Below are 26,901 nucleotides of genomic sequence, written 5' to 3' on the forward strand. Positions count from 1 at the left end.
CCTTCCTGTGTGAATGATTAACTATCACAATAAAAAATAACACATGCTAATGACCAAATCATTTTGTAATCAGTGTTCAGCATATGAAAAGCCATCATTGCCTCCCTTTGAAAATGTCACCATCATCGCTACGGAGAGATAGAAATATTAAGCTGGTTGGGGGAAGGTGTGGGGAGGGGTATGCATAGAGAGGATGCCCCCAAACTACTTTGGTTACACAAACTTTGTTTTCGGCCTCAATACATCAGAGCCCTCTCCCTCCGTCTGCCATCTGCTGCTGAAGAATCTGTTTCACTCGATGAGCCAAGCCCAGCCTTTATTGGTCCTAATGGCACTATCAGCTGAGCCGCCAAACCCAATTACCTTTTAAAAAGGGAGGCCACCCCAGCTAATCATGGCTGCCTAACCTGATTTGCCTGTGATGAAGAGACGGGATAAAGAGCAGTTAATGGAGGGAGAATGATCTCACAAATACAAAAAACTCAATTCATTTCTCCGGGAGAGCAATCTGTCCGATTCAGCGGTAATGGAGTGGAGATTCATTAGTCCTCGGGCCTTAGTAGTAGCACCGTCCCCTTATCAACTGAATGACAAAAGAACATTCAGTGTGCTCCTTGTATAGACTTCATGTCGTTGGGAAGGCATATGATTGGTAATTGAGGATGGATATCGATAGATTTGGTGTTTCTCCTCCTTTGTAATTCCACATCACATCAAACTACCAAGCAATGAAAATGGAAAGACATTGGTGCCAGTTGTCTGATATGAATTAATTGTAATTACTGTCACTTGCTAGTTTTAATATATTTTGTTATTTCTGAATTGTATGCTTTTATCCTGTGTAAAAATGGTGCAAATGGCTTCAAATAAACATTTAATTTACTGTTTCTCAAACATTTAACATTATATTGCTGTTACAGTAATGTGACGCAAGCCGACTTTATTATGCTGAATCAGACCAAAGTATTCACTGTCACTGATATTCAAATGTTTATCCATGTAGGTTTAGACCACTGCCTCTGCAGCAATACAGCTTTTTACCATTGAAGTGTCTGTGTGCAGAGTTTTGTTTATGTCCAACTCTCAAAGGTCTTATCATTCATTATCCAGGCCACAACTGGAGCTACTATACATGTAAACCAATGACATCCAACATCCGCTCTGTCTTCCACCAGACTCCAGTCTCATTCACACGCATGTTCGCTTGATGATGTAAGTGACACACATGAATGACCAATTGATGCCAAGAATGTCGTGCAGAGGATGAGTCACTGATAGCATGGGGCGAAGGACAGCGATGACCCGACCCCCAACCCCACCAAATCCATACACCACTGCATCTTCAGCTTGGCCTGGCCCAGATATGATCCAGAGGACGTCGGCTAGATGGGGCATAGGGCCATAGCCAGGGTTTGCAGACGGACATTAGGCCAAAGCCAGAGTTAAAATCCTATTAGTTTGAGTTGGGAATCGGATTATCGTCGTCGAGAATCACTCGTCTGGCAACTAGGGTCTAATTTACGCCAATCAACGGCAATTATTGAGGGGAAGGGAGCCCCTATTAGAGAGCCTCATCCACTTAGTCTAATGAATGGGGAAGATTCAATCTTGGCTGTGGAGACGCATTGGAGAGCTGCAGCTGAACACGACTGCACCAGCAGGCTAAAGAAGAGCTGCTGTTATTTATCAATGGTTGGGTGCTGTCAGAGCAAACATGCGTTAGCCATGGGGCGCTAGGCTCTGGTTTCTGATGGTCTGGGGGCACTCTGTCCAGTAAAGCAGTTAGTGTAGCTCTCTACAGCCCATTATGTGTTTATCACACTTGTAAAGACATGTCTATGTGTCTATGTGCATGTCGTGTTAGGACTGAGAGCTGGATATTTTATTTCTCATCATATATCATAAACTAGTCCACCAAATGTTCACTTCAGAGCCTGTGCAGACTGCAAAATACTGTGCATGGCAAACTAAATTCAAAAATGTGTAATGTTTTCCTTTTATATTCTGTTCTTATCACAAATATTAATATACAGTTGTAAAAATGATTGTGGATTCATCTTGTGATGTAAAATAAATTGTGCTTAAATAGTTGCAGCCATTCTTTCTTCTAGCACAGAGTATTTGTTTCTATGCAAACTGTGTTTTTTAAAATTTTTTTTTAGATCTTACATAATCATTGGAAACAAACTGGAAGTGAGCAGAAAACGGGGGTTTCGATAAACTTTTGTATTATGTGGTTGATGAGGTGAATAATGACTGCACTTGACATTTTTAGAGACACCCACACATCACCAGGGGAGTATTTCACACTAAAAACTTCCTATTTTACATGAATCACAGCATGTGCAGCATTTGTAACCTGTAGTTTTTTTGACACAGACTTTAGTTTTATCTCTATTCTTACACTGCCCCCTACTGTCATAAGAGCAAAGTACCCTACACGGATCCATCTGGGCGACAGTGAGAGCTGAATTGCAAACTATACAAATAGCCTAAAAATGTACATGTTATTAGAAGTGTGTCAAATATCACTTTAGTGAGCCTATTATTAGTCTGTGTCTATATATGCTGTCAGAGGCAGACTCCACCCGTGGAAGATAGATTTACATACATCATGCATGAACAGGTTTGTGGGTGTCTGTGAATTACATCAGATCTTGTATGTCATGGCCTCTTTCATGCTAGCGCTCTCATCTGGTGCCTCCGGTATCTTGGTTTTGCAAAATAAATATTTAATAAAAGGGTGGAAAAAGTTTCTGTCTGAGTTTGATAATGATGGTGGTGTCCTGAAAATTTCACTCAGTGGGGGAAATTCCACTGCCTTTAATGGCTTTCTGTTGGGGTTTAGCTTTTCCAAATTGGTGAGAGGGCTCAGACGTGCTCAAAGTTATTAATAACTGAAAATATTTCCAGGGTTGAGGGTTTCACTTCTGATCGAGGCTTTTGTGATTTTTCCGTGCTGAACAAACAACCCCACGATAGATAGATAAACATATCCAACCTTTTCAGTAGGGCAATTACGCCTTCATCATTTATGTACATACGGTATATGTACCATTGTGGAGATTATGCTATGGAAACATAATATTAGTTGCATCTTCCTGGGCCTTTGAAACTCTTTATTTCTTTATCTTGGTTATTTGTAAAGCACTTTGGAGATATAGTCTTTTTGCTGCTTTGCTGTATAGTAAAAGCTGTACTAGACTTACTGTATATATAGCTACAGTATATGCCCAGAATGGTGAAAGTGCTCTAGTTATCAGTCACAAAATACTAATTGTTTATGAAAACATGTAAACCATAGACAAACTGAAGAAATCTCCCCGACTAAAGAGGAAAAAATAAAGAACAAAACGATTCTCTTCCAGCTTCATTAATGGGAAAACTGGTTGTGGTTAAGTCCGCACACTCACCGTCAAGTGAGTCACCTTTTTCCTTTATCTTATCTGCTTATGGGAAGATTAACAGGAGGAGGGAGAGTGCAAACTCATTTCAGACCTCGTCCTTTCCCTTTTCAAGTGAGACTGCTCAGAAAAGCTAATTCAAACTTTGTCCCTGCAGGCTGTGGGGGTGTGAAACCATATTTTTTCCTGTGGTGACCTTCACTGCTCACTGTGGGCAACTTGTTCCATTTCACTTTTATGTTCTTGTAATTGCTAATCCAGAGGACACTTTGTGGTTCAAGCAAGAAATAGAAGCCCCCCTTGAACCATGAAGCAAGTAGCCATTCATAGCGACCCTTTAACATATAAAGAGTTTCGATTTTGGCAGTTACCTTTCCGGAAGCAACGTCAAACTCCAAACCACAAGCAGCCAGCCCCTCACTATACGCCCACTGCACTGAGCCTACTCTGCCAAATTGCTACTGTGGTATAAACAGCAAATAGCCTGGAGAATACATACCATTAAATATCCAGCAACACTAATACCAGTTACAGCTATAGCCTTATAGTACACAATAACAGCTAGCCTGGCTCTGTCCAAAGGGGACAAAATCCACCAAAGACACCTCTAAACCAATGCAAATATTGTCTATCAGAATACCTCAGAAACAAAACCTCATCCTCTCAACCTCTCAATGTAGTTTATAATAGTCTCTGTAGATTTGTTTTGAGGTGTCCTTATAGAACCCATCACTGTTTTATATATAAGTCGCTAAATTGGTTAACAGCTAAATCTAGAAGACATTTATTTTCATTGGTTGCAATTTATTTTTGAATGCGTTTTCTTAAACTATCCGCCTTACTAAAAAACAATTTTTAATTTCGGATAGATCATCGTATAGGCGTACTGAGTATCCTTTTTTCTTCGTTCTTAGAAATTCTAATGAAACGTGCCTTTAAATGCAAAGTTCCATGTGATAAGAACAAGGAGCCCACTTCACTTTGATCTATATCTTCAAACAACCTGCTCTTGCTTCTAATTATACTTGAAAAATGGAAATAATTTATCTCTAATGTGTGGGTCCATGTACATGTATGTATATAGTTTTGTGTAGGTTTGTGTACATTTACCCACTTAAAAACGAGATGGTTCTTCTCAAGGGGTTTACCCTTGTAATAAATGTGTCTTTACTTCATCCATAAATAGTCCAAAGTGTGAAACAATCATGTTGTGGTTTTACACGGGATCATATGCTGGAGTATTTCATCAATAGGTGCACTAACTTCCTGGAGTCTCTGCTGGTTGCCTGGTAACCTCACGGCAACTAAAAGACTCCTGATTCAACAATTTGTTGTTGTAGAGATTAAACAAAGATACAGTATTACATATTAACTAGTGAGCTTTAGAGGCACTAGTAGGCAGATTTTGTTACAGTTAGAAGAGCCAGGCTAGCTGTTTCACCCAGTCTTTATGCTAAGCTAAGCTAACTGGCCACTGGTGGTAGTGCCATATTTAATGACCAGACATGTGAGTCTCAGCAAGGGGGTGAATAACCATATTTCTCTAAATGTCAAACTATTCCTTTAAGATATCTTGAGTTGTCTTTCAGCATTTAATTTTAATACATATACAATACATACATAAAAGAAAAACATAATGTGTGGTAACACAGATTAAGTCAAGTCAAGTTGATTTCATTTGTATAGCCCAATATCACAAATCACACATTTGCCTCAGGGGGTTTTGCAATCTGTACACCAATACAACATCTTCTATCGTTAGGCCCCCAATGACCTCTTTCATCTGTCCCTGCAGGCAGAAATGAAAAAGAAAACTATGTCCCACCCCCACATTTACTCTTTCCGATGTAAAACACTGAATGAAATGAAAGAAAAATGGGGGAAACGTGGCTTAGAGGGAAACACCAATATAACTTTCACTATAGGAATAACAGGTAAATAAAATATGAATGCATTAGGCAGAATATATCAATTCTATCAAAAATATAAGGTTCAGTCAGTCAGCCTAATACTGTATATTATTTAAACTACCAACTTTCACATTTAACATAACACCAGTGGTTCACCAGGGCAGTATGTCAGGACCGATACACTATTCATATTTCACTACCTCACCTTATGGCTACAATGCTGCGGTTAATTAAGTTAATATTTAATCCTTATCTATTTTGTTATGTCAACAAAACAAAATACAGTCATCATCAACTATTTTAAGTGATCAAGATGTAGGGAAAGCCACTTGCACAACACACGCTAGGACGAAATTAAAAAATACACATCTGAATGTATTTAACTTGTCGCTTAGTGAGGATGCATCATGTTTGCACACATGAGTAGGAGTGTTGTCTTTGCAGTCAGCAAATGTACGTCTGAGGAGGAGGAAACTGCCCCTGTGTACATACCACAACCATTATGTCAGCGGAGGGGTGGGGGGGTTATCTCTCTTAAATCTTTCTCCGCCAGCACTGAGTTTCACTGGAACAAAAGCTAATATAATATACTTATATGTCTGTTGTCAGACAGTGGCTTGAACCTATATATAATAAACAACAAAAACAAAACAAAGCTTAGGAAATATGCCATATGAGCAATCTTTGATCATTGTAACATTTATGATTTTATCAGTTGCATTCTGTTCTTTGCTCTAATAACTCTATTAAAACTGTTGGAAAAAAACAACAACAATGGTTATATGTCTGCTTGGAGGGAAATTGCTGGAGAGCAAATGACTTTTCTTGTCACTGTAAAATTAATGAAAGACCAAAAAATTGGCTATTATTTTAATATACAAATGTGAAGTAAGATCATTACTTCTCTCCTCTGTTACTGTCTCTGTCTGAGGGAAGGAATGTTTTCTTGTTATTCCTGATGGGGCCTACCTTTCTTTCCATCCTGGTTTAGGTCAAAATAAGGTGATATTCTGGGCTATATCTGGCTTGGGGCTCTTGGTTTCCTGAGTCCTTGGGAGATGTGACTCTTGTTTAACATACATGTGCATGTAAATGTATGTCTTGTGGCTGTGTGCCATTGGCTGTAATCATATAAGCTGGTACATTGACCAATTACAGATCATTTCTCTGTTCCTTCTGCAACTATAATAGAATAGGGTTGCTCTTTGTTCGGGGAGACGAACTGATGCAAATCTTTGTGCGTTCTGTGTCCTTCCTGTACAATAATAATTTTGAATCTTCAACCCAGAAATGTTTGTGTATTATTTCCTATGTGGTTTTAGCGTTTTCAGACAATATCCAGGACACCACCATCTGCAGATCATATGAAACAGCATTTGGGATATCAGGATACGGTGGTTAGATGTTTTGCTGTGAGATGCTCGCCAAGCGCATTCGCCAAAATGGTTTCAGGCTAAAAAGTAAACAGTCCTCACCTGTAGGTGGTAGTTACCATCTTTGCATATAGAAAACTATGCATGTCTACATCTGCAGGCCCAAACTGCTGCTGCTATTACTTTCCTTCCCGACAAGTGATGCAGGTTTGCATGTGTCAAACTATCTGACAGTGACCAACAACTAACCCTTGCATCCTGCTAAAGGACCCATTACTTGATTAAGATTCCAGACCTTTGAACGTGGCCTACATCACAGATTTGTTTATTTTAAATAGAGTAAAGTAAAAGAAAACAGCAATTCAGTCTGATTATCAGGCTATGATGTCCGTGATGGCTATGGCTCAGGTGATAAAGTGGGTCATCCACTAATCGGAAGATCGGTGGTTCAATCCCCAGCTCCTCCAGTCGAAGTGTCCTTGGGCAAGATACTGAATTGCTCCTGAAGGCTATGCCATCAGTGTGTGTGTGTGTGTGTGAATGATTAGAAACTCCTGTTGATGAGCAGGCACCTTGCATGGCAGCCTCTGCCATCAGTGTCTGAATGGGTGAATGTGGTACGTAGTGTAAAGTGCTTTGAGTGGTTGGAAGACTAGAAAGGCATTATATAAATGCAGTCCATTTACCATTTACCATGATAACTACAGTCTACAGCATATACAGGAGTCTCAGGAATGAAACACACACAGAGCATTTTTGATGCAATTTAAGTATAACATACATAACATTTGGAGAGAGCATTACCTGAGATTACCTTCTCTCTCTCTAGTTACACATCCATTAACAATTTATGCTTTACAGCAAGACACACCTCTTTACAAAGATTGGTTGTTTTGAGATAGCATGATACTGTCTTTTCAAGCTACCAGCCTATCCGGATATACTACATATGTTCAGCACTCATCATTACATAAGGTCATTACTTCTTGTTTTTCACAATGACAATGCTACTTTAACAGTGGCTATTAGCATGTTAGCAGCGGTGGAGGTGGTACTCAGATCCAATACCAATACAGTAATGTAAAAATACTCCATTACAAGTAAAAGTCCTGCATGAAAAATCCTACTTAAGTAAAAGTACATAAGTTCAGCAAACAGCAAAATGTACTTAAAGTATCAAAGTAAAAGTACTTGTTTTGTTCCTCTGACTGATATATTATATATGACATCATTAGACTACAAAATGCAATTTCAGAAGAAATTGTGAGTGACTGCTGAAAGCTGAATAGACTGCTAGCTGCCAGCTAAGACTGCTAAATAGCATTAGACACAAAGTAAAGCTGGTGGTGCTGGGATATTTTGCAAATATGTAGGCTAATCATAAACCAAGATATTGGGCAAAATGAAATATTGATCAGATGGTGGTACTAGATGAAAGATGGGGATCGCCAGTCATTAGACTTCATCCTCAGGGAACTATGTATGTCTGTACAAAATTTCACGGCAGTTCAGTATTTGTTTTATTAAGTATTTGTTTATATGCAGACAATGGTCAGGGCCGAAGTGGTGGACTACTCTGAATGACTAAAGCTAATTCAACAGAAGGTATCCTGGAAATGACTTAAAATGATGCTCAGGAAAAAATCCTAGTGATAATACAGCTTTTTGTAATGGAGAGGCATTTTCTGGAAGGCGATTGTGGTTTCAACTTGTCACTACAACAAAATCGCACAGCACAGCATCGACAATTTTCCAAACAGTGTAGATCGTCGCGTTATACAAACGATCTGTGGTCGCCGTCAATCAAACGTACAACCAACGGACTTGCGTCTGACGCGTCCACGTTCAAGAGCCTTCTAGACCGGTGAGAGCGGGCTCGAGCATCTTTTAAAAATCAAACTATTTAAAAATGTGTTGTGTTGTTGTCGAATTGAAGGTTTTACATACTTTAAATACACACTGTGAATTAGGACAAGTAGCGCTTTGAGGGCGTGGTGAGTTTGGAAATTCTGTCAAATGTTTAGCGTTAGCTGACTGCACGAGGTATGACGTTAGTTCACGTGCGTTTCCAAAGTAAAGGGTTAGTGGCCTGCAGCTAATTAACGGGACGGATAGAGGTGTTGCCTAAGTTAGCTGTTAGTTACTAGGTTAGCATTGACGTGAAGTGTAAGGCACTGTTAACAAGTTAACATTAACAACCAGTTTCCCTGAATGGTAAAGTAACGTTAATGCTAACTAGTAGCGTTAAGTTATTTTAAACTAATTAATTAAAAAAGCAGCTAAAGACACAACGTTCTGGTAACCAGTAAGTTATAAGTTACACTGTATCAGCGTTTTGTTTTTCGTTGTGTATTTTTATTGTGTATTGTGTGTTTTAGTTTTGCACTTTTTAATTGTGTATCTTGGGTGGTCACTTCATCTGCTATATTTTCTTTCTTTTTGTATGTGTACAATATACCTTGTTAAGGACTTTTTGACGTATGTCTATGATAAGCACTATAAGTTACAAATAAAATACTTACTAAATGTTACTTACTTAAAGTAAGTTCAATTGATGACAAGGAAAAAAATCTTGTAAATCTAAAATTGTAATTATTTACAGGGTTTCAAACAGGGCACGAAATTAGCAACAGCCACTAGGCAAATTCTGGTAAAATATGCAGTATGTGGTAGATTTTCTTCACTCACTAGCAAAAAGAAAAAAACCCCAAAAACAATGGTAATCTGTTGAAAGGCTGAACTTTTCATTAGCCATTCGGCCAGTGGACAAAACAGTTAATTTTGAACCCTGGTTACAAATAACCTGTTTCTAAGAATATTTCTATTGGTACTATTTTTATCAGATATGAAATAGTAACACCACTAACAGCAAGCTAGACAACTGTGTGCAAGTAAAGGGAGGTAATAACTTGTCAAAGTAGCGGTAACTTAATTACTGCAACCACAGTTGTGAATTATAGGTAAATTACACTTGGACTAACCACTAAGTTAGTCACCAGATACCCTTGAACACTTTGAAATTTTCCAGATCACACTTTGAGGAGCTGAACTAACATGTGTGTGATTGTCAGTATTATGAAATTTGAGGTGTGGTTACCTTACTGCTTTTCAGGTCAAACTTTGAGCACAGTATAGTGTTTTCCTCTTCTCAACGACTGAAAAAGCTTTCTGGATGTTGCCATCTGGTGTGTCGTTTCGTGGTTCCAGAGGAGCCTGTTTTGCACAAATTCTCATGAAGAATTTGCCTGCATCGTCGTCAGGACTGACTAAATCATGTGAACCTCCGTCCACCCTGCCTGGTCCTGGCAAAGATGTCTTTGACCAACAAGTGAAAAGTACATTCAAATCTGGTGAGTTTCAGAATGTAATTGGCTTGAATCTCACAGGACTCTATCAGCAGTATCTATCACCAGTGATAATTCATTCAATAACTTACCCGGCAACTTCTAGACATCATTCATCTCCTGTGACGTTTCTGTCGCAGGGCAGTTAACATTTTATTATAGTCAAGTAGGAAAATCTAGATTGGTGTAAACTTGTGATCTTCCCTTTCTGTGTTTTTTTTTTTGTATTTCACCAACTAAGGTGCTCCTGACAAGCCAAAAGCCACAACTAAAATGCTGATTGACAGATACAAGCGCGGCGAGACGAATGCTGTGTCCTTGCTCCATCAGCTCGCCCAGGTTTTGCAGTTCCACCTGGAAATGAAGGAGACAGTGACCACAGGTAAAGTTCAACATGTCTAGGCACACAGAACAGGCCGTGGCGCTTATGCCAACTTTAATCGGCAGCTCTGTAATCAAAATACCATGTGTACCATCAATATCATTAACATATTTTACACAACTTGTTGTGGCTGAATCCAAACAGAAATGGGGTTGCACTGTCTCTGCCAACACTGAGAAGCTATAAAAAGACTAAATTAAAGTTAGTCACACATACCCCTCAACTGCTGTTGTTTATCAGCTGAGATTCAGTATCATACCTGCTCCCTCATGCTGGGGTTTCCCCACCCTTGCTGCCACATAACAAGCAGCTCGCATGCACAGCCAGACGCACAGCCCGTTACTGCAGATTTTTTTTAGGTCTGCAAGAAGCAATCATCATCGAATAATCTGGCTATTAATTACTTAATCAATTAGTTGTTTGATTATTTTGTCTATAACATGTAATAGATTTAGATTGCTTGTTTTTTTTCCGGATGACACACCAAAAAACCCAGCGGTATTCAATTTACTATCATATAAGACAGACAAGAAAAGCAACAAATCCTCCCAATTGAGAAGCTGGAACTAGGTAATGTTTGGTATTTTTGCTTGGAATATGACTTCAAAGATATATCAGTTATCAAAATGGTAACTGATTTTAATTTTCAGTTAAATTTTTTAAATATGAAAAATTGTCCATGCGTACCCGTTCTTCCCTCTAATGTACAGTACAACACAACAGATCATCATGTATCAGCAAAGTACCTCTAACACCACTCCCACTGGCCACAGTTGCCATCACACAATTCAAAATAGTCTGTTTTCATTCTAACCATGTAGGACATTTGCTGATTTCCCTGACTACTGCTCCCATCTTTGCATGAAGGTCCTAGTAAGTTAAATCAGCATCAATACTGTTTGCTTAGGATGAAAACCAGACACTTGGCTCTTCACATGATTCCTCAATCCCAAAAACTGTTTACTTCCCATAATGGCTGATAAGACTTTTACCATCCACTGCTGTAGCTGAGGATTTAGTTGCTTTTAATTTCTTTACTCTTGTTGTCATTTACTCAGGCAACATACTAGGGCTTTATTTTGCCTTTTGTGTGGTCATTGATGGGGTTGAGTACAAGACTGGCATGGGAATAACCAAAAAGGAGGCCCGGCTAAAAGCAGCGGAGCTTGCTCTGCAGGACCTGCTACCCACCTTGGAAAGTCTGAAGTCTGTTCTTCCTGGGGCGTCAGGTTAGTCTATGAATAAACTGTTTCTGTAGCAGACTTTGATGATTCCTCTCGTGGTGGTAAAGGTTACCCTCATTTACCAAATTGGTTTCTCTTTTTGCACAAATGCTGTTGATGATACCTGTCACTATCACGTGGGGAACCCCCTACCGTGGAGGTGTCACGAAATCCCACGCATGGTGTTGTTTATCAGTTACGATAAAGGGGAATCTGTTGATAAAAGAGGTTTCTAGCTATAAGGCATTGACATTGTTTGCACTAGAATCATGAAATGAGTAAGTGAGCTGAGAGTTAAATGAGTTTGTGCCTTTTTTTAAATAATATGATTAATATAATTACAATAAAACTTTAAATAGACACAAGCCCAGCCCATAATACGTAATAAAGAAGCTACAGGCTCCCCTTACAGCAGTTACAGGCAGGTAGAGGTTGATTAATGGGAAGGGCCAACAATTACTGTTAAAAACTTAATTCTTCTGTTCTTTTTCTTAGATGTTCCTCCACCCCTGCCAGTAAAAGAGGAACCCTCCATCTCAGAAGTCCATCCTTATAGATCTATTCATGGTAATAATGAGTTTCATTACAACTCTCTGTCCTCTTTGTGAGTTGGCAGTACAGTGCACCCTAAAGTATAAGTATGTTCATATAGTTTAAGAATTTAGATTTGATAGAGAGAGAATCTCCCTGGTTTGTGGTCTTCGATGGTGTAAAACATTCAATCAGATGTTGTGTTTTGCAGACGTTCACACTCATAAGCCAGTGGGATTATTTACAGCATGCATGCGTGTGACACAGACCAGTGCGGAATATCTAAACACAGAGCATCGCTCTTTATTATTATTATTAAAAGACAATGGCCCTGTTTACACCTGGTATTAACATGCGTCTCGGGTGATCTGATCACAAGTGGACAGCTTTAAGTACGTCTGTTTACACCTGGCATTAACATGTGGATCTCACTTCCCCGCTCTATATGCAAAGAAACAGAGACATCGTTTCCGTTTTCAAAGACCAAATTCGTTCGTTATTCGTCCAAAGCTGTGTTCAACTTGATAAATGTTCAGGATGTGTATAAATATTCCACGTCGAGAGAGACAGAGAGAGAGAGTTATGCAGCGATCTCCCAGCAGCTGTGTCTCTCCATTCAGAGACACTGTAACTTCATTGATTATTTAAATCTCAGACATGCTGACATGGTCGGTCAGGATCTGATGTTTATTAATGTTCTGTATTCCTCTACACATGCAGTAGGTCATCTGTTACACACAAAGTCCAGGTTCATACAGTGAAACTGTTTGGAGTAAAGCAGTCGTCCTCCTGATAAATCCTGAGCTCATGATGTCGAGCAGCGCAGCAAAACTAAAAAGTGTTGTTATCAACTTGACAGGACAGAGGAAACTATCCAGCAACGTTTAGCTGCTGAAATATTTTTTTAGACAGACAAGTGAAAAATGAATGGTTTAATTTCTATTCTAATTGTCAGTTTGAAGAGGGAAACCGGTTAGGGGAACAAGAAAAATGGGAGGTGGCTTACGTTTTTAATTCATATGAAAAACAAAACAATTTGTTTATCCTGTTATCAATCAAGTTGAACAGCTTTAGATGGAGGGTCCTCTGCCTAGTCTGCTGGAAAATAGAGGACGTCTGTTGAGTAGGTGGCCCTTCAATGTGGTCCAGGACGCATTGCGTTTACACTACTAAAAGAATGTGGCCACATGCGGCCCAGACCACCTCCGAATGTGGTCTGAGTGATCTGATCTCCGTCCTGAATGCGTCTTGGGTGCATTTACACCTGTACTTAGAGCTGTCCATACCGGGTGTAAACCTGCTAGTTTAGCGTTAGCATAAATTGTCACAAGAGTTTGTGTGGCCCTTAAGCGGTGACTACACACCTGTAACTCGGTCTCATTAAAGAGTAAGAGGCTCCACTGTGCAGCGCAGCGAATCTACACAACATTTTGTGACAGTTACACTGCACGTCCCTTGTCTTCTGCATTATCGGTTCATGTATTTTTAATCAGTTTAATTATTAACAGCAATCAACTGATAATTGATTAATCATTCTTTTCTCTCTGTACCAGAAGGCCCCCAAATAAATCTTGTTCTTCTATCAGAATGAAACTTATTAATATAAACTCACATACAATATATTTCTGTATTATAACCTTGATTTTTTTTTTAATCATGAAATTATTGCAAACTCATGAAAAAAGTTGGAACAAATATAGCACTTTCAGGTGTGTTATCTTCCCTTAATCTTACATGTATAATGATAATTAATAATAAAATAAAAATATGTGTAATGAAAAGTTATGTAGATGGTTTGATTATACGAAAGAGTAAAAACTGACATAAGCTTTGCAAAACAGAGAAAGTATCAGTTTCATGTCATAGATTGAAAATGGCATTGAAACGACAAAATCAACTTCCTCCATCAAAACACTGTTGATCTAGAGTATTTAAACTTGACGGCTGCATCAGAGGACATGGTTGTGTGTGTGGAGTAATGCTGAGATCTCATTATTTTACAGTGTTATTTGTCTAGCAGGCGTCAAGTCATGTAGCAGATGGGGAATATGACTTGGCTGCGGCTTGAAATGAATTTCAGTCGAGATTTTTTTTGCTTTCCACCAAAATATAACATAAACTGTGTTTTCCATTTGATTTGTCAGTTGTTGTGCATATTGTGTTTTTTTTCTTTATTGTATAGTGGATACAATGCACTTTAATACAATTCTTGACCCGGCTCTGCACTGTCTAGACTGATGTCTCCCTTACATTACTTTTGTCGCAGTAAGATTACATTAATTCTAGGATGAGCTTTTCCCTATATCCTCTTTCTAAAATCGACTTTAAATCCACATTTTAAAGCTGTTGTTTAAAGATTATGCTCCACACCACCCTTGGGGGGTTCGCATCTTCGTCCCCCTGATGAGTTTGCATCCCTGTTTAATGTAACAGTGGATTTACCTGAGATCAAATAATGCCCAGTTGCATTTTTATCTCTTTTATATTCTTGTTGATTTTCAGAAAGGAAGAATTCCGCCAACCTCCAGTTTCCACAGGCCGTCAGGGATCAGCTCACTAAACTGATGAACAGCCACCCAGAGTTCTCTGTCTGCGCGGGCACCACGGCAGCATTCATCGTTCAGACTTGTAAGTGAGCTCTCACAAAGGAAAAAAAAAAAAACTCTGGGATGACCTGTTCTGAAGGTTGGTTAGTAAAAGGCTGTTTGTACAACTTGTAGTTTCATTTGACTTTTATCATCCTTTCCTTTAAGCTGATATTTTCATTATCAGATGACTGAGATTTATGATACAAAAACTCATTTCCATCTTTCTGCCAACTGAAATTCAGTCGCTCGGTCTTCCCTGGTATCAAGAAGAGAGACCACATCTCCTCTTTACTGGCCTCCCTTCACTGGTTACCAGTCAAATACCGACTTAAATACAGATATAAGATTCTTTCTTTTTAAAGCTGTGCATGGATTGGCACCAGACTGCATCTATTGTCTCCTCCGTCCATATTCCACATCCAGAACCCTCAGATCCTCTGATCTGTTAATCCTCTTTGTTACACGTTCTCAGTCAAAATCTGAAGGTGACCCAAGTTTTTTTCCCTTGTTGCTCCCAGACTGTGGAACAGTTTGTCCCTCACTGTCAGATCTTCCCCAACCTATAGAAACTTTAAAATCCTGGCTTAAAGGTCCAGTGTGTAATATTTAGTAACATCTAAAAGAACAGACTTGGTAAAAATTGAATAGATTATTTATAAGTATATTTTAATTAGTGTCTAGTCAGCTGAAAATGATAATTGTTGTGTTTACCTTGGAAATAAGCCTTTTATATCTACATGGGAGCGGGTCCCCCTCCACGGTGGTCGCCATGTTGCATCGCCATGTTTCTACAGTAGCGCAGAACGGACAAACCTAACACTGGCTCCAGTGAAAGCCTTACGCGTTTTAGATTCAGTGGGCGACTACCGGAAATGCACCGGTTTTAAAACGAAGAAGAGCGAACCAAACATTTTGTATCGTGAGAAGTTTTTGAAACCAAAATCTGATAAATGGAGGATCATACTTATTTAGAAAATCACAGGAGCGTGAATTGTCGTCGTCAAAGAAACGAAAACACGAAGAAGCGAAACGAAATCGGGACAAGCGACGGCATAAAACGAGGATAAACCCAGATGGAAATCCCTGATGAGAGAAATGTTTGCAGACTGACGCCGAAGTTTCCTGTTTACTGCTGGACAGGTAAGAGTGTAATGTATATTTATTTTGCCCCTCTGGTAATGGTTCAAAACCTAGATGATGTACAATGTTTATTAGCAGTACATTAGTTTCCCTGAAAAGAAACGCCGCCACATAATGGTAATGGTACTGTCTTCCACAGAAGCAGTTTTCCCTGCAGCTGCTGCTCTACAGTATTAGTCTGTTCAAACAGACTAATGATTTGATAGATGATTCTGTCTTTATCAGAATCAACTCTGAAGAACACAGGATAAGCTGTCAAAATGTTTGTGTTTGAACAGTAAAAGCTGCATGTTTATGTTATCCTTTTATTGTCCAGATTGAAAAGGATGTCCAAAAATGTTTCTGTTAAATAAAAGATACTTTTATTTACAAATGTCATTATTCTTAGTGTTGTTTTTTTTATATTTTTATTTTGTGGTTCAAACTAGTGAATTACAGTTCACATAACCTGAAGTGGCAATGAAAATTAATCCATAACATGTTCTACTGTGCCCTGTTCTGAGGATCAGTGGTATTCCAACTTCAATACTGTTTTATCTTGCTTTATGATATATAAATAATGACAATATAAGTTAATGGTGGAAGTGGTAATGACAATATACTGACTGCAGGGAAGTACTGCCGTTGTATAAGTATATATTAATGTTTTTCATTGCAGTTATCACAGCACATCTGATGAATATCTTTTATTTGGTAAACTTGCACATTTAAATTGAACAAATGTGAATATATAAACAAAAAGTTTAATAATTATCCAGAAAATATATAAATATAGGAAGTGTATAGAACAAGTATAAAATAAATAAATAAAATATCATAAATGTAACAAATAAATATGAGATGTTTTGATGCCTTGATGATGAACCAGGGAACTTGTCCCTGATCCTCCAAACACAGCAACTGGGGAAGACAAGTCGGTTTCCCTGGCCTACAGAGCCATGTGAATGGCATGTGAGCCTGTGAATGCATAAAAAGCATTTTCAAGACAGTACTGGGAGAAGTGCGGTATTATTATTACACAATCTGCAGGGTACTGGCCACCGCGTTTCCTCTCCCGGTCCGTAGGCATTCCAGCAAACGGTGGGACACCATACCTGCACTGATGCATCATCAAGGCATCAAAAATGAATCCTGGGTGCCTCTGAAGCAGTTCACTGGTGAGCTGCCTGTGCTCCTCCAAGGTCATCTCTTCAAGAAGTCTCTGAAAAAATAAAACACAGGAAAAACACAGATAACGCTTTATAAGTCATAAGTTTCATGATATGTTGGAAATATGGTAAAGATAGAGCAGAATATGGATTGTAGGCTGTCCAGTGTTCCCAAACATGTTTACAACAACAACATGATTTCTAAAAAAGTCAAAATATTGCTGCTCGATACTGTTCCTATATAGTATTTATATAATTATTCAGTAGTGTTGCTGATGTTTTCAGTAGCCTCTTTTATACAGAGAACCCGCATTATAGCCGTAAAGAGGATCCAAGGGGAGGACATTTCTCTTCGTTTGATAACATTAAAAGTAAAGTTAGACTTTTCTGTCGGCTTCCCGACTCATTTTAAAAAGACGAGAGAGAAAGAGAGAGAGAGCAGCTGTGGTCGAGTGAGCTAGAGGGTGATCGCTGCTAGTGAGGAAGCCGGTGAATCAGATCAATAAACGTTGTTATTTCCTGATTGTTTTACAGCAGTTGGCTTCTAAAGCACAAACACACCCACACAGCTACTCAACCCTGCAGCTGTACGCTGCACCCTCTGATTTGGTCTGAATACGGGCCAAACAGAACAGTGAGGCGGATTACAGGCGCAGTATTCCCGCCTTGAACGGGCTGTGTAAAAGGGGCTACTGACTCACATTACAGAGCTGTGTTGCTGATTCCATTTGGTCTGCTCAGGAAATAATTATCACACTGCTACTTAACAATACTATAACAACAAAAACTAAAATGCATACAAACAATCTTCAGGTAAGTACAGATACTGGACAGTATTTACCTGTCTTTTCTGTTTTTTAGCCGGCGGATGTGAAGTGGTCGCTCTCGGCACCGGGAATTTCAATACCAAAGAGAGCGCATCGATGAGCGGACGCATTGTGCATGACTCGCATGCAGTGGTAACTGCAAGGAGATCACTTATGAGGTTAGTTGCAAACACAACCGTGTGTAAATCTGTTATGTTTTGCCTAGAAATGAGTCATTGCCTCCTCATTAGCCTGTGATGCAAGTGTTGTACTGAACAGTGAAAATACTGTATATCATGACCCCCCGAAGGGCCCCAAACCGCAAGACTAAACAATTACAAAATTGTTAGATGTGGTTACATAAATGACATGTTTTCTGAATATGTTCCTGTTGCCAGTGGGGTATGTGAGTGTACACGCACACATATACTGTACATAGACTACATAACTACATATAATGTAGACACAAATGTGTCTGAGCACAACTCTTAATGTGGGTACATTTCCTGCAGGTTCATGAAGCAGTCCCTGATGCTCTGAGATCATGAGATAATGTATGTCTTGTCAAATCTGATTGTCATTGTTAACAAGCTGTGAATACAAGTACATTCAAGTTTATTTCACATTAAGCCACAAACATTCATTGTAAAGTTATTTTTGAACATAACAGTGACAATATCCTGGATCAGTTGTCGTGTTGTTGTTTTCTGAAAGGATGTATAGCTTTTGTAATTTAATTTAACTTTATTTCAGACATATAGGTCCATATCAGTATAAAAATGATAAAATACAATACAAGGACAACAACAAAGAGAGATAATCATTGCAGTTCAATAGTCCACATTGATTAAAACAGAGACAGACATTTGTTCTAGTGTTCCCAAAAATAAGAGGAGTACCTTGTGTCACTTTGTGTAGGCTTAGTTAAGGCCATTATGATTACATCTTTTTAATCAAAGAAATGACACATAAATTTGTACATAAAATTCCTCAACACAGCTTGAAAGGTTGGAATATTACAAACATGACTTGCACTTGTCCATCTTGGGAGCTCGAGCAAAATTCTGAATGCAGACACATTCAGACACACTCATTCCATCCTGGCCTGAAATTATGCTGTTTAGCCCTGATTGACAAAATGATTTACTGCAATTATTTAGACAGTTCACAATTTTATCATACATTGTATTTAGATCACTATTCTGGGTTTGGTTCTTGCAGTTAATGTTGTCACATAGAATAGCATCAAGTGGTATATCACTCCTATTACTTAGGAGCTTGTCAATAAGAATGCATCCTGCTTTGTTCTCAGAGCTCTGACCTAGATGCAAGCCATGCGAGTTATATGACACAACTCTAATAGTCCTGAATCACCATCATATCTACAGTGCAGCAGATGCCTCAGGCACACACACATTCCTTGCGGCAATAAGTGTTTTCACATTTCTTCATAAGTCGTATGTTTCCCCCAGCGCTGGTTCCAACAATGCTTCTTGTCTTCTTCTCCTTGGGAGGATTCAGACGGGGTTTGGACCGTATAGTAGCATTTCCAGTGACATGTTTTAGATGGCGGCCCTCCTTTACTACACAGCTCTGCACAGGTGACACTGCTGCGCCGTTATCCCGCTCTGCATGCTCTCTCTGCTGCACCGGTAGGCAGGACCGAATCTCCAAGCGCCTGCGTTACACTTTTCACACCCCAGCGCGGGGCCTCCTCTCTGACCTGGGGAAAGGGTGCACCCGCTCCACCTAAACCAGGTTGCTCCAGGACCGAGGCTTCAGACGCCTTCATTACACTCTCTATACCCTGGCTCAGGGCCTCCTCGCTCACTGGGGAATGGGCACACCCCTTCCACTCAAACTGCTCAGTCACTCACAAGTGTTAGTTTCTATCCGCTGTTACTACATGGAGATCCTTGCAGACATTTGTCTGCACAAACATAACCTGTTTCATGGTAGAAATGTTCAGTTTTCCCAAGCAGGCAAGAAATGTCAAGGCTGTTGAAAGTCACTGGCAGAAATTCATCTAAATAATGAGACATGACACGAGGGATGTTTTCACCAGCCTCATTAAGTAATTTCAAACAACTCTTTACGTTATTTACATTTTTTTGTGGCCCTTTATGTGATACAAAGCTTTCAGTGGAGCTTGGGCAGAGTTCAAAAAGAGCTTTCTTGGAACGCTCAATCCAGTCCAATAAAGTTATCTTCCACAATAATTTTGCCATCGACAGCCATGTAGATCTCTGGTTTTATTCAAGATTTACTCAGAGCTGCCAGCTGCCTCCGCCATCTTGTATTTGTGTTTTTATATATCGGCATTAAAAATTTATATTGCTCTCATTTGTAGAAACAGGAACATTTTAAATTAAGAAAACATGCAATAATTTAACAAAGCCGCTTAAATTTAACAGGTTTTTGTTCAGCACTGGTAGCATGCAAGTGTTGATAGGGTAAAATAGTGGTTTATATTTAATCTGGTTTTAATACAGTAGGTTTAAAATTGAGAGCTAACCTCAACAATGTCATACTTTAATTTCACAAATATTTTAGGAATATTTCCTGTTTAGAAGCCATACATTTTACTATTTTGAAAATAGTGCACATTCAACTCACATCTCTTCAGCTGAAGTATAGATTGTTTCACCGGATTATTCAAGAAACAATTACCATTTTTCCTCTACAGCAAAGGTTTTCACCTCTGGACACTTTTACCACAAACATGCACTATTCCAGATGTAAGATCATGATGAGCCATTCTCATGATGTTGTCAGGTTCCTGTACCGGCACCTGCTGATGTTCTTCAGCAAAACAGCCAATCTGACGGAGAAGTCGATCTTCCAGCAGAACAGCATGAGTGGCCTCCTCAGCCTGAAGAGTGGCATCACCTTCCACCTCTATGTGAACCAGCTGCCAAAGGGCGCTGCTCAGATCCCCTCCAAGCTGTGAGTGTTTGATTCTCTGATTCAGGAGGATCCTAGGATGATCGCACTGCTGTTCTCACAAGGTCTTGGAGAAATCTTTTAAATTATGGGATAGTTTTTTAGGTCTTGAGTAAGGGAATGGTCATAGCACAATTGGTTATAAACCCTATTTTGTAATAGAAGCATTGCTGAGTAAAACAGCCTGAAAAAAACGGAAACAACTTGTTAAGTAGCATGAATCATATTTCTATGAATTCAAATATTTCAAATTCTTTTCCTTATCTCCCTGCTCTATTCTCAGGCGCCTGAACCCGCTCTCCATATCAGCATGGCAAGTCAACAACGAGATCAGCCTACACCTATCAGTGGAGGGCAAGGTATTGCTCTGTTACTTTCTCTCATAGGGGATTTTTAATGTTGCTTTTATGGTATATGCAAGTCGAAGTATGCTACATATTTCTTAACACATTATGGAGTCTTCATAACGTAAGTCGCATTGCACATGTTAACTGTATTATTGCTTCATTACCACAAACTGATTTGCTTCTTTTCAAGGTGTTCTCAGTTTTCTCATCAGCCTTTGAGCACTCTGCTTCCAAGGTGGTTAGCATGTCCACCACAGACAAAATTACCCAGTGGCAAGTGTTGGGCTACCAGGGAGCCTTGCTCAGCCATTTCATCGAGCCCGTCTACGTCCAAAGCATCCTCATAGGCAAGTCAACAAGTCAAATCATGCTCCACAGAATAGGATTATCAGGCTTTTTCCTGCATAGGGAATTTGTTTTTACTGGTTCACTGAACTCTTTCACTTAATTGTGATGGTTGCTTATAGTGAGGGCAGAAAAAATAATATTTTGCCGTCAAAATGGATGCTGTATTTTTTTTTAAAACTTTTTAACTAATTTGAAAATCGTGCATTTTGAAAATGAAAAAAAAAAAAACGGTATATAAGATTTGAGTCCACAACTTTGTACATAAACATTAACTAGTCAAAGTCATTTTCCTACCAAACTGCCTGTTTTTTAAGCTGTATGTACAGTATACATGTAGTATAGCCACCCATAGCCAGATGAAGGTGTGACCTCTATCCATGCACTTGCAAGAGATCATTTTGGGGTACTTGATGAATCAGCACCTCTCTGACACAGTATCAATATTAACTTAATTGGATAATCTGTGGTATTTATTTCAGAGATAGGGGATGTCTATCAAGGTGTAATTGACCATGGAAAATCATGATAGTAAATTATTCGTCTGTTACCTGTTCTATGCTTTTAATTAAATCTTCCAGGTGACTCAGGTTGCAGTGATATTCGCGGCATGGAGATCTCTGTTAGCCAACGCGTGGAGGGGATCACCTCCCAGCTGCCCATGTTCTACTGCATGATGAGGCCCCACATCAGCTTGGTGCCTTCTGTGGCTACCAACAGTGCCAGCGGTGGTCATTTGACCTATGGCATCAACTGGAGTGAAGGAGACAGCTCCCTAGAGGTTGTGGATGGTCTGGAGGGAAGGACCATAGAGGAGTAAGGATGGCTATATGGCATGTCAAGAGTATGGTGTCATACTGTATGTTAAAAAACAAACAAACAAAAAAACGCATGAAGCTTCTTTATCAGACACTTGCGGGCAACTAGTTTGTTTTCACATGTTTTTTTCCATTCTAAAACTGTTTGATTGTTTGAGATTGCTAGTTAGCCAGCAATAGAGACAGAGTGCGATTAAGTCCCGCCCACCCCAGAGGGGAAAATAATTCATTGCTCTCAATTGACAAATTGAAAGGTGCCTCCTTGTCACTTCTGTCTGTAAGCAAACAATAGAAAGATGCCTAAAAGATGCTGTGTGGTGGCAGCTACCCAGAACTAAGTCTTTATAAGCAGCTGAACCAAAAAACGGAGCCTTTTAAGAAGACAAAAGTGGATACAGAGCTGTATGGTGGAACAGACAGACCCGAACTGTGCTGCATGAACAGCCTGCAGCTCAAAAACCTCTGTAAAAAATGACACATACAGTATACCTGGACATGTTGCTAGTCACAGAGAAAAGGCAGGTTGAAAGTCAAAACAGAGCAGCTGTTTAACTAGCTAACCTGCATTCAGCTGAAATGCTGACTGCAAAAAGAGCCTGAATGGGAAATGATTGCATGTCTGTGCGTGTAATTTCCCTGACTATGTGACTATGTTTACAAACTGAAGTTGCCATATCAGCTATAAAAAGTGTCAAGCCAGACTGTTGAATGTAGTGCAGTTTCCTATACAGTTGTGTTGTCTCTACTGTAGACGTGATGTCAGCCCTTGAATGTATTGTACCTTAATGTAACAGGTTTCAGCATATGCTATAAGCTACCTTTTCCTCTCTGATAGACATAGGGTACTAAAATAATCCTTTACATGCTGAAATCTAACGTTTTTAGCTAGCTACAGGCATTTTGTTAGCATTTCAGTTGTATATTATGGCGACTATTGTTTTTCCCCTCCGGTGGGTATGGTTTTCAGAGTATGACACGTTGTGTTCTGTCTCTATAATTGGGTAGCATTTATTTAAAATAAATGGACATAAACATTAGGGATGTCAGTTTCAGTTAATTTTGCTCTCTGGAGAGAGACACCCATGAACTGGTAACTAACTGGTTAATTTTTGAGAAAAGTTGTGATGTAGCTTTCATTTATGAGAGCTGTCCAGCAGTCAGGGGTCAGAACTAGCCTGTCTGCCATGGTTAGCTTGACATTTAGCTCATCCTTCTTCACCTCAAAGTGTTTTCAGTGTCTTTAGTCACAGTAGCTCTCAATGGCATGACATACTCGGGCTTGAGGTACCGGACTAGCTCTCTCAATCTCTTGCCCTCTACCACACTGATTGTGTGGTAGAGGGCAGCATATCGGTCTCAATCATTCGGCACACCAACTGGATGATGGCCTAATAACAAAGTAACACCTACGTTGTTATTACAGAGAGACTGTAGGATTAGCATGCTAGGCTAACAGTCCGTCAGCTGTGTGACTGTGCAGAGCACAGACACTGTAAACAAGGTTGCTGCGGCGCAGTGTTATGCCTTCCTCCTGTTTTGGTTCCTCCTCTCTTGTCCTTTGCAGAGGGAACAGATGGGTGACGCAGGAAGTAAAATAGGTTAAGGATTTAAAATTTTACTCCGGACTTGTTAAGGCAAAGTCTGTATTCCTTAAAAAGAAATTTGTGGTCCCAGAAAAAGTTGAAATTGTGCAGTGAATGGATGGTACATGCAGTTGAAAGCCATGTGTTCAGTGCCAACAATCTGCTGAATCTCTCAACTCCTCTTCTGACTGGCAGTAGAGGACACCTCAGCATTCAGAGAGCTGACTGGTGAACAGAACAATAAAGTCTTGTTTCACATCATGTGCACTATGATGTTTTTCACAGTTGGATTTGCCGCCATGAAATGCAGGATTCTTTCAGTCATGTCAGAGACCATATCATTGGGAAAACAGTAGTATTTTGGTGTTGTTTTTGGTGTTTTGCACATGCCTCTTAAATCTTTTAAAGCATAATCACCCACAATCAGAGTTTGAGGCCCAATCATTAGCTTTCCCTGTAGCCTTTTACTTTCTGATTTACTCTCAGTCCTTACCCTGCTGTGTGAAGATGAGAGGTTATTCGGGTCATCAGACGGAGATCCAGGGTCCTGCAACAGTGGAGCAAATCTGTTGTCCAGTTGCACACTTGGTTGTTGGGGAGGTTTGTTCTCCCTTTCGCAGCTGTCCAAGGCTGTGACCTACTAAGAACAGGCGTTAAAGAGACACTGTGCCTGAATGATAATTAGGGCACTGGGCTCTGCCTGTTACTGGTCCTCTTAGGCTTTGCGCCAAGAGAGTTCCAGGGAGGACTACCACTCGTAGATATATTATCCAGTACGCAGCCCTCCTGTTTCATGGTAATCTTGTTGGTGGTTATTAGCCATGTGTTGGCATGCTCTTGTCCACTCTTCTCAGTCCATGGTAAAGTGGTGTCATTCCCACGTAGTCCATTCACTTCCACGTTCACTTCTAACTGGTGAATTTTGGTTTCCAGCGCTGCAATGTTCTGTAGAAGTTTGTGGTAGTCATCCGTGGAGAAGGAGGCATCTTGCTGCTAATTAGCTATAACTAAGTGCCATGTATCCAGACACTACAGTACGGGCTTATGCTGTTAGTAGGCCATACTCATGTAGTACTGAGGAGGTCATAAAAATGTTGAAATACGTATAGCCTACTATACCTACAAAAAATTATAGTCCAGTTATTTAGCTTTATAAGATTTTTGTCAAGCTAAGTTGAAGTGGCGTGGCAAGTTTCTCTGTCAGTCAGCTCTGTAGGCAATAAATAACTTAAATTTACTTTTCTGCTTATCACTAGCTATTTCTTTACACTGTCATTGTAGGTCTCCCTTTAAGAGTGGTCCTGCTCTGGCAAGCCGTCTGTGTAAAGCAGCAATGCTGCACCGCTTCAAGTTGGTGGCCAAAGAGGCCCAGAGGCAGGATCTGCTGGCCACAAGCTCCTACAGAGAAGCCAAGGTAATCAAAGTAACACTTGTATTACAGCATTAACATACATTGCAACACTGATCCACTGACATTCACTTTGTGTGTTCATCAAAAACAGACTCTATTTTGGAATTAATCAGCACACTGACATGTACTATTAAGTGTAATTCGCAGTTCCCAGTTTGCCAACCACTGGTTAATCTGCTCCAGTCATATAGTTCATTTAATTTTTTCAGTTGTTTTTATTTTAGAAAAAATAACTTCCTGTGTGGTCTGACTAAGATGTCTATATATAATGGTTCTTCCTTCCTTAAATGAGAAGCACTATATTTTTGCAATACCATTTTTTCCTAACCTCTCTACATTGTTTGACACCTTCAATTGATTTTGTGAAGAAAGTTGTACATTTGCTTTCAAAACATTTTCTGTAAGATGTGTCATAGATTCATATTACTTCTATTTTTATTTTGTCATTGAAGAGGATGGCGAAGCCATACCAAGAGGCGAAGAATGTGCTGAGGGCTTACCTCCTGCAGCAGGGCTTTGGTTCCTGGTTGGTCAAGCTTTCGGTTAGTGATAACTTCAGCATGTGAATAAAGACACTTTATCACTGGAAAAAGTCTGCATTCTGGGAGCAATTGTGTTCAAAACTTTAAAAGCAAGTTTACTTTGCGAGAAACACTTGTTGCTGGTAATAAGTTTCTGTTGTGGTTCGTTCATGTTTTAAGAGCAGTTTTGTGTTTGTGAACTCTGTCTGTGGTCTTCAGCCCTGAAGATTATTTTCAAAAGAGAAATACAAATACAATAAATTTGTATTTTCAAAAAAAAGAAAGCCATTTATAAGGCAAACAACATTGTTTGCAGCCCAGAGCAGGCCTTTTTCTGTTACGCTTCTTTCAGTTGATATATTTATGTATATACACTGAATAGGGGGATGCGCTACCTGTATTGTTTTACTGTTCAAAATAGTATTTCATACTATTGTGTGTAAAGGAAATGACCTTGTAGAGTATATGGTCATAACTTTTGTATCCTACTTTTGCAGTCCTTTATGGTCCTGGAGGCTCTGCAGCATTACAATTAAATTATGTTGTAATTGTTACATAAAAGACCAGCGTTTGGTCTCATGAAGTTATTGTTTTGCGTTTTCAGTTCCTTATTTTGGTCCATATTCAAGCAGTTTGATTTAACACTCTACACGATTACAGTCTTAGTAAGTCATGGCTAACACAAATAATAGAAATCAATAAAGATAAATAATTCCAATTCAAATGCTGGAACAGAGTACATTTTTATCTTGCAAAAATGCAAAATAACCAAAGAACACTTTAAAAGTCAGAGCTGACTACACGTGTCATTGTATTACAACATCCACCAAAAACTACAGAAATTTAAATTTTTAAAAAAGCTGTCTAAAGCTGTGATAATAGGAATAGGAAAGTGTTTGCACAGCTTAAAGTGTTCAAAATATGAACATTCAAAGTAGCCTCAGTACAGGTAGAAAACTGTTATCAAATCAACATCCATGGACTAATGTCTAGGGTTCACATTTGAACTGGTACTGGTACCGGTACTTGGAATTTGCTAACGTTACCCAACGATACCTTTCTTTGGTTTCTTTGTTATTACAGA

The 26,901-nt window shown here is 39.4% G+C and overlaps 1 protein-coding gene across 3 annotated transcripts; it reads left to right on the forward strand.

Annotated features, from left to right (window-relative positions):
- The first annotated feature begins 8,448 nt into the window (after positions 1–8,448).
- On the forward strand, positions 8,449–26,404 carry adad1 (adenosine deaminase domain containing 1 (testis-specific)). 3 transcript variants are annotated; one of them, XM_042418854.1, is made up of 13 exons: positions 8,449–8,551; positions 9,800–10,037; positions 10,273–10,413; positions 11,472–11,642; positions 12,132–12,203; positions 14,670–14,795; positions 17,905–18,028; positions 20,625–20,795; positions 21,076–21,151; positions 21,330–21,486; positions 22,066–22,300; positions 25,167–25,299; positions 25,749–26,404. In XM_042418854.1, the coding sequence occupies exons 2-13, from the start codon at positions 9,860–9,862 to the stop codon at positions 25,860–25,862; spliced, it is 1,698 nt and encodes a 565-aa protein (XP_042274788.1). In that variant the 5' UTR covers positions 8,449–8,551; positions 9,800–9,859; the 3' UTR covers positions 25,863–26,404. The 3 variants fall into 3 exon arrangements, with proteins under 3 accessions (XP_042274788.1, XP_042274787.1, XP_042274789.1); XM_042418853.1 differs by lacking the exon at positions 8,449–8,551 and adding an exon at positions 8,562–8,681; XM_042418855.1 differs by lacking the exon at positions 8,449–8,551 and adding an exon at positions 8,917–8,992.
- Positions 26,405–26,901: the final 497 nt, after the last annotated feature.

The sequence above is a fragment of the Thunnus maccoyii genome, chromosome 8 (assembly GCF_910596095.1).
Source record: "Thunnus maccoyii chromosome 8, fThuMac1.1, whole genome shotgun sequence".
Lineage (NCBI taxonomy): Eukaryota > Metazoa > Chordata > Actinopteri > Scombriformes > Scombridae > Thunnus > Thunnus maccoyii.

Bases quoted from the DNA above. Each gene is read 5' to 3' on its own strand.
- adad1 (XM_042418854.1), top strand. From the start codon at position 9,860: ATGTTGCCATCTGGTGTGTCGTTTCGTGGTTCCAGAGGAGCCTGTTTT. The intron at 10,414-11,471 runs GTAAAGTTCAAC...TCATTTACTCAG, and splicing joins GAAGGAGACAGTGACCACAG to GCAACATACTAGGGCTTTAT. The intron at 11,643-12,131 runs GTTAGTCTATGA...TCTTTTTCTTAG, and splicing joins TGTTCTTCCTGGGGCGTCAG to ATGTTCCTCCACCCCTGCCA.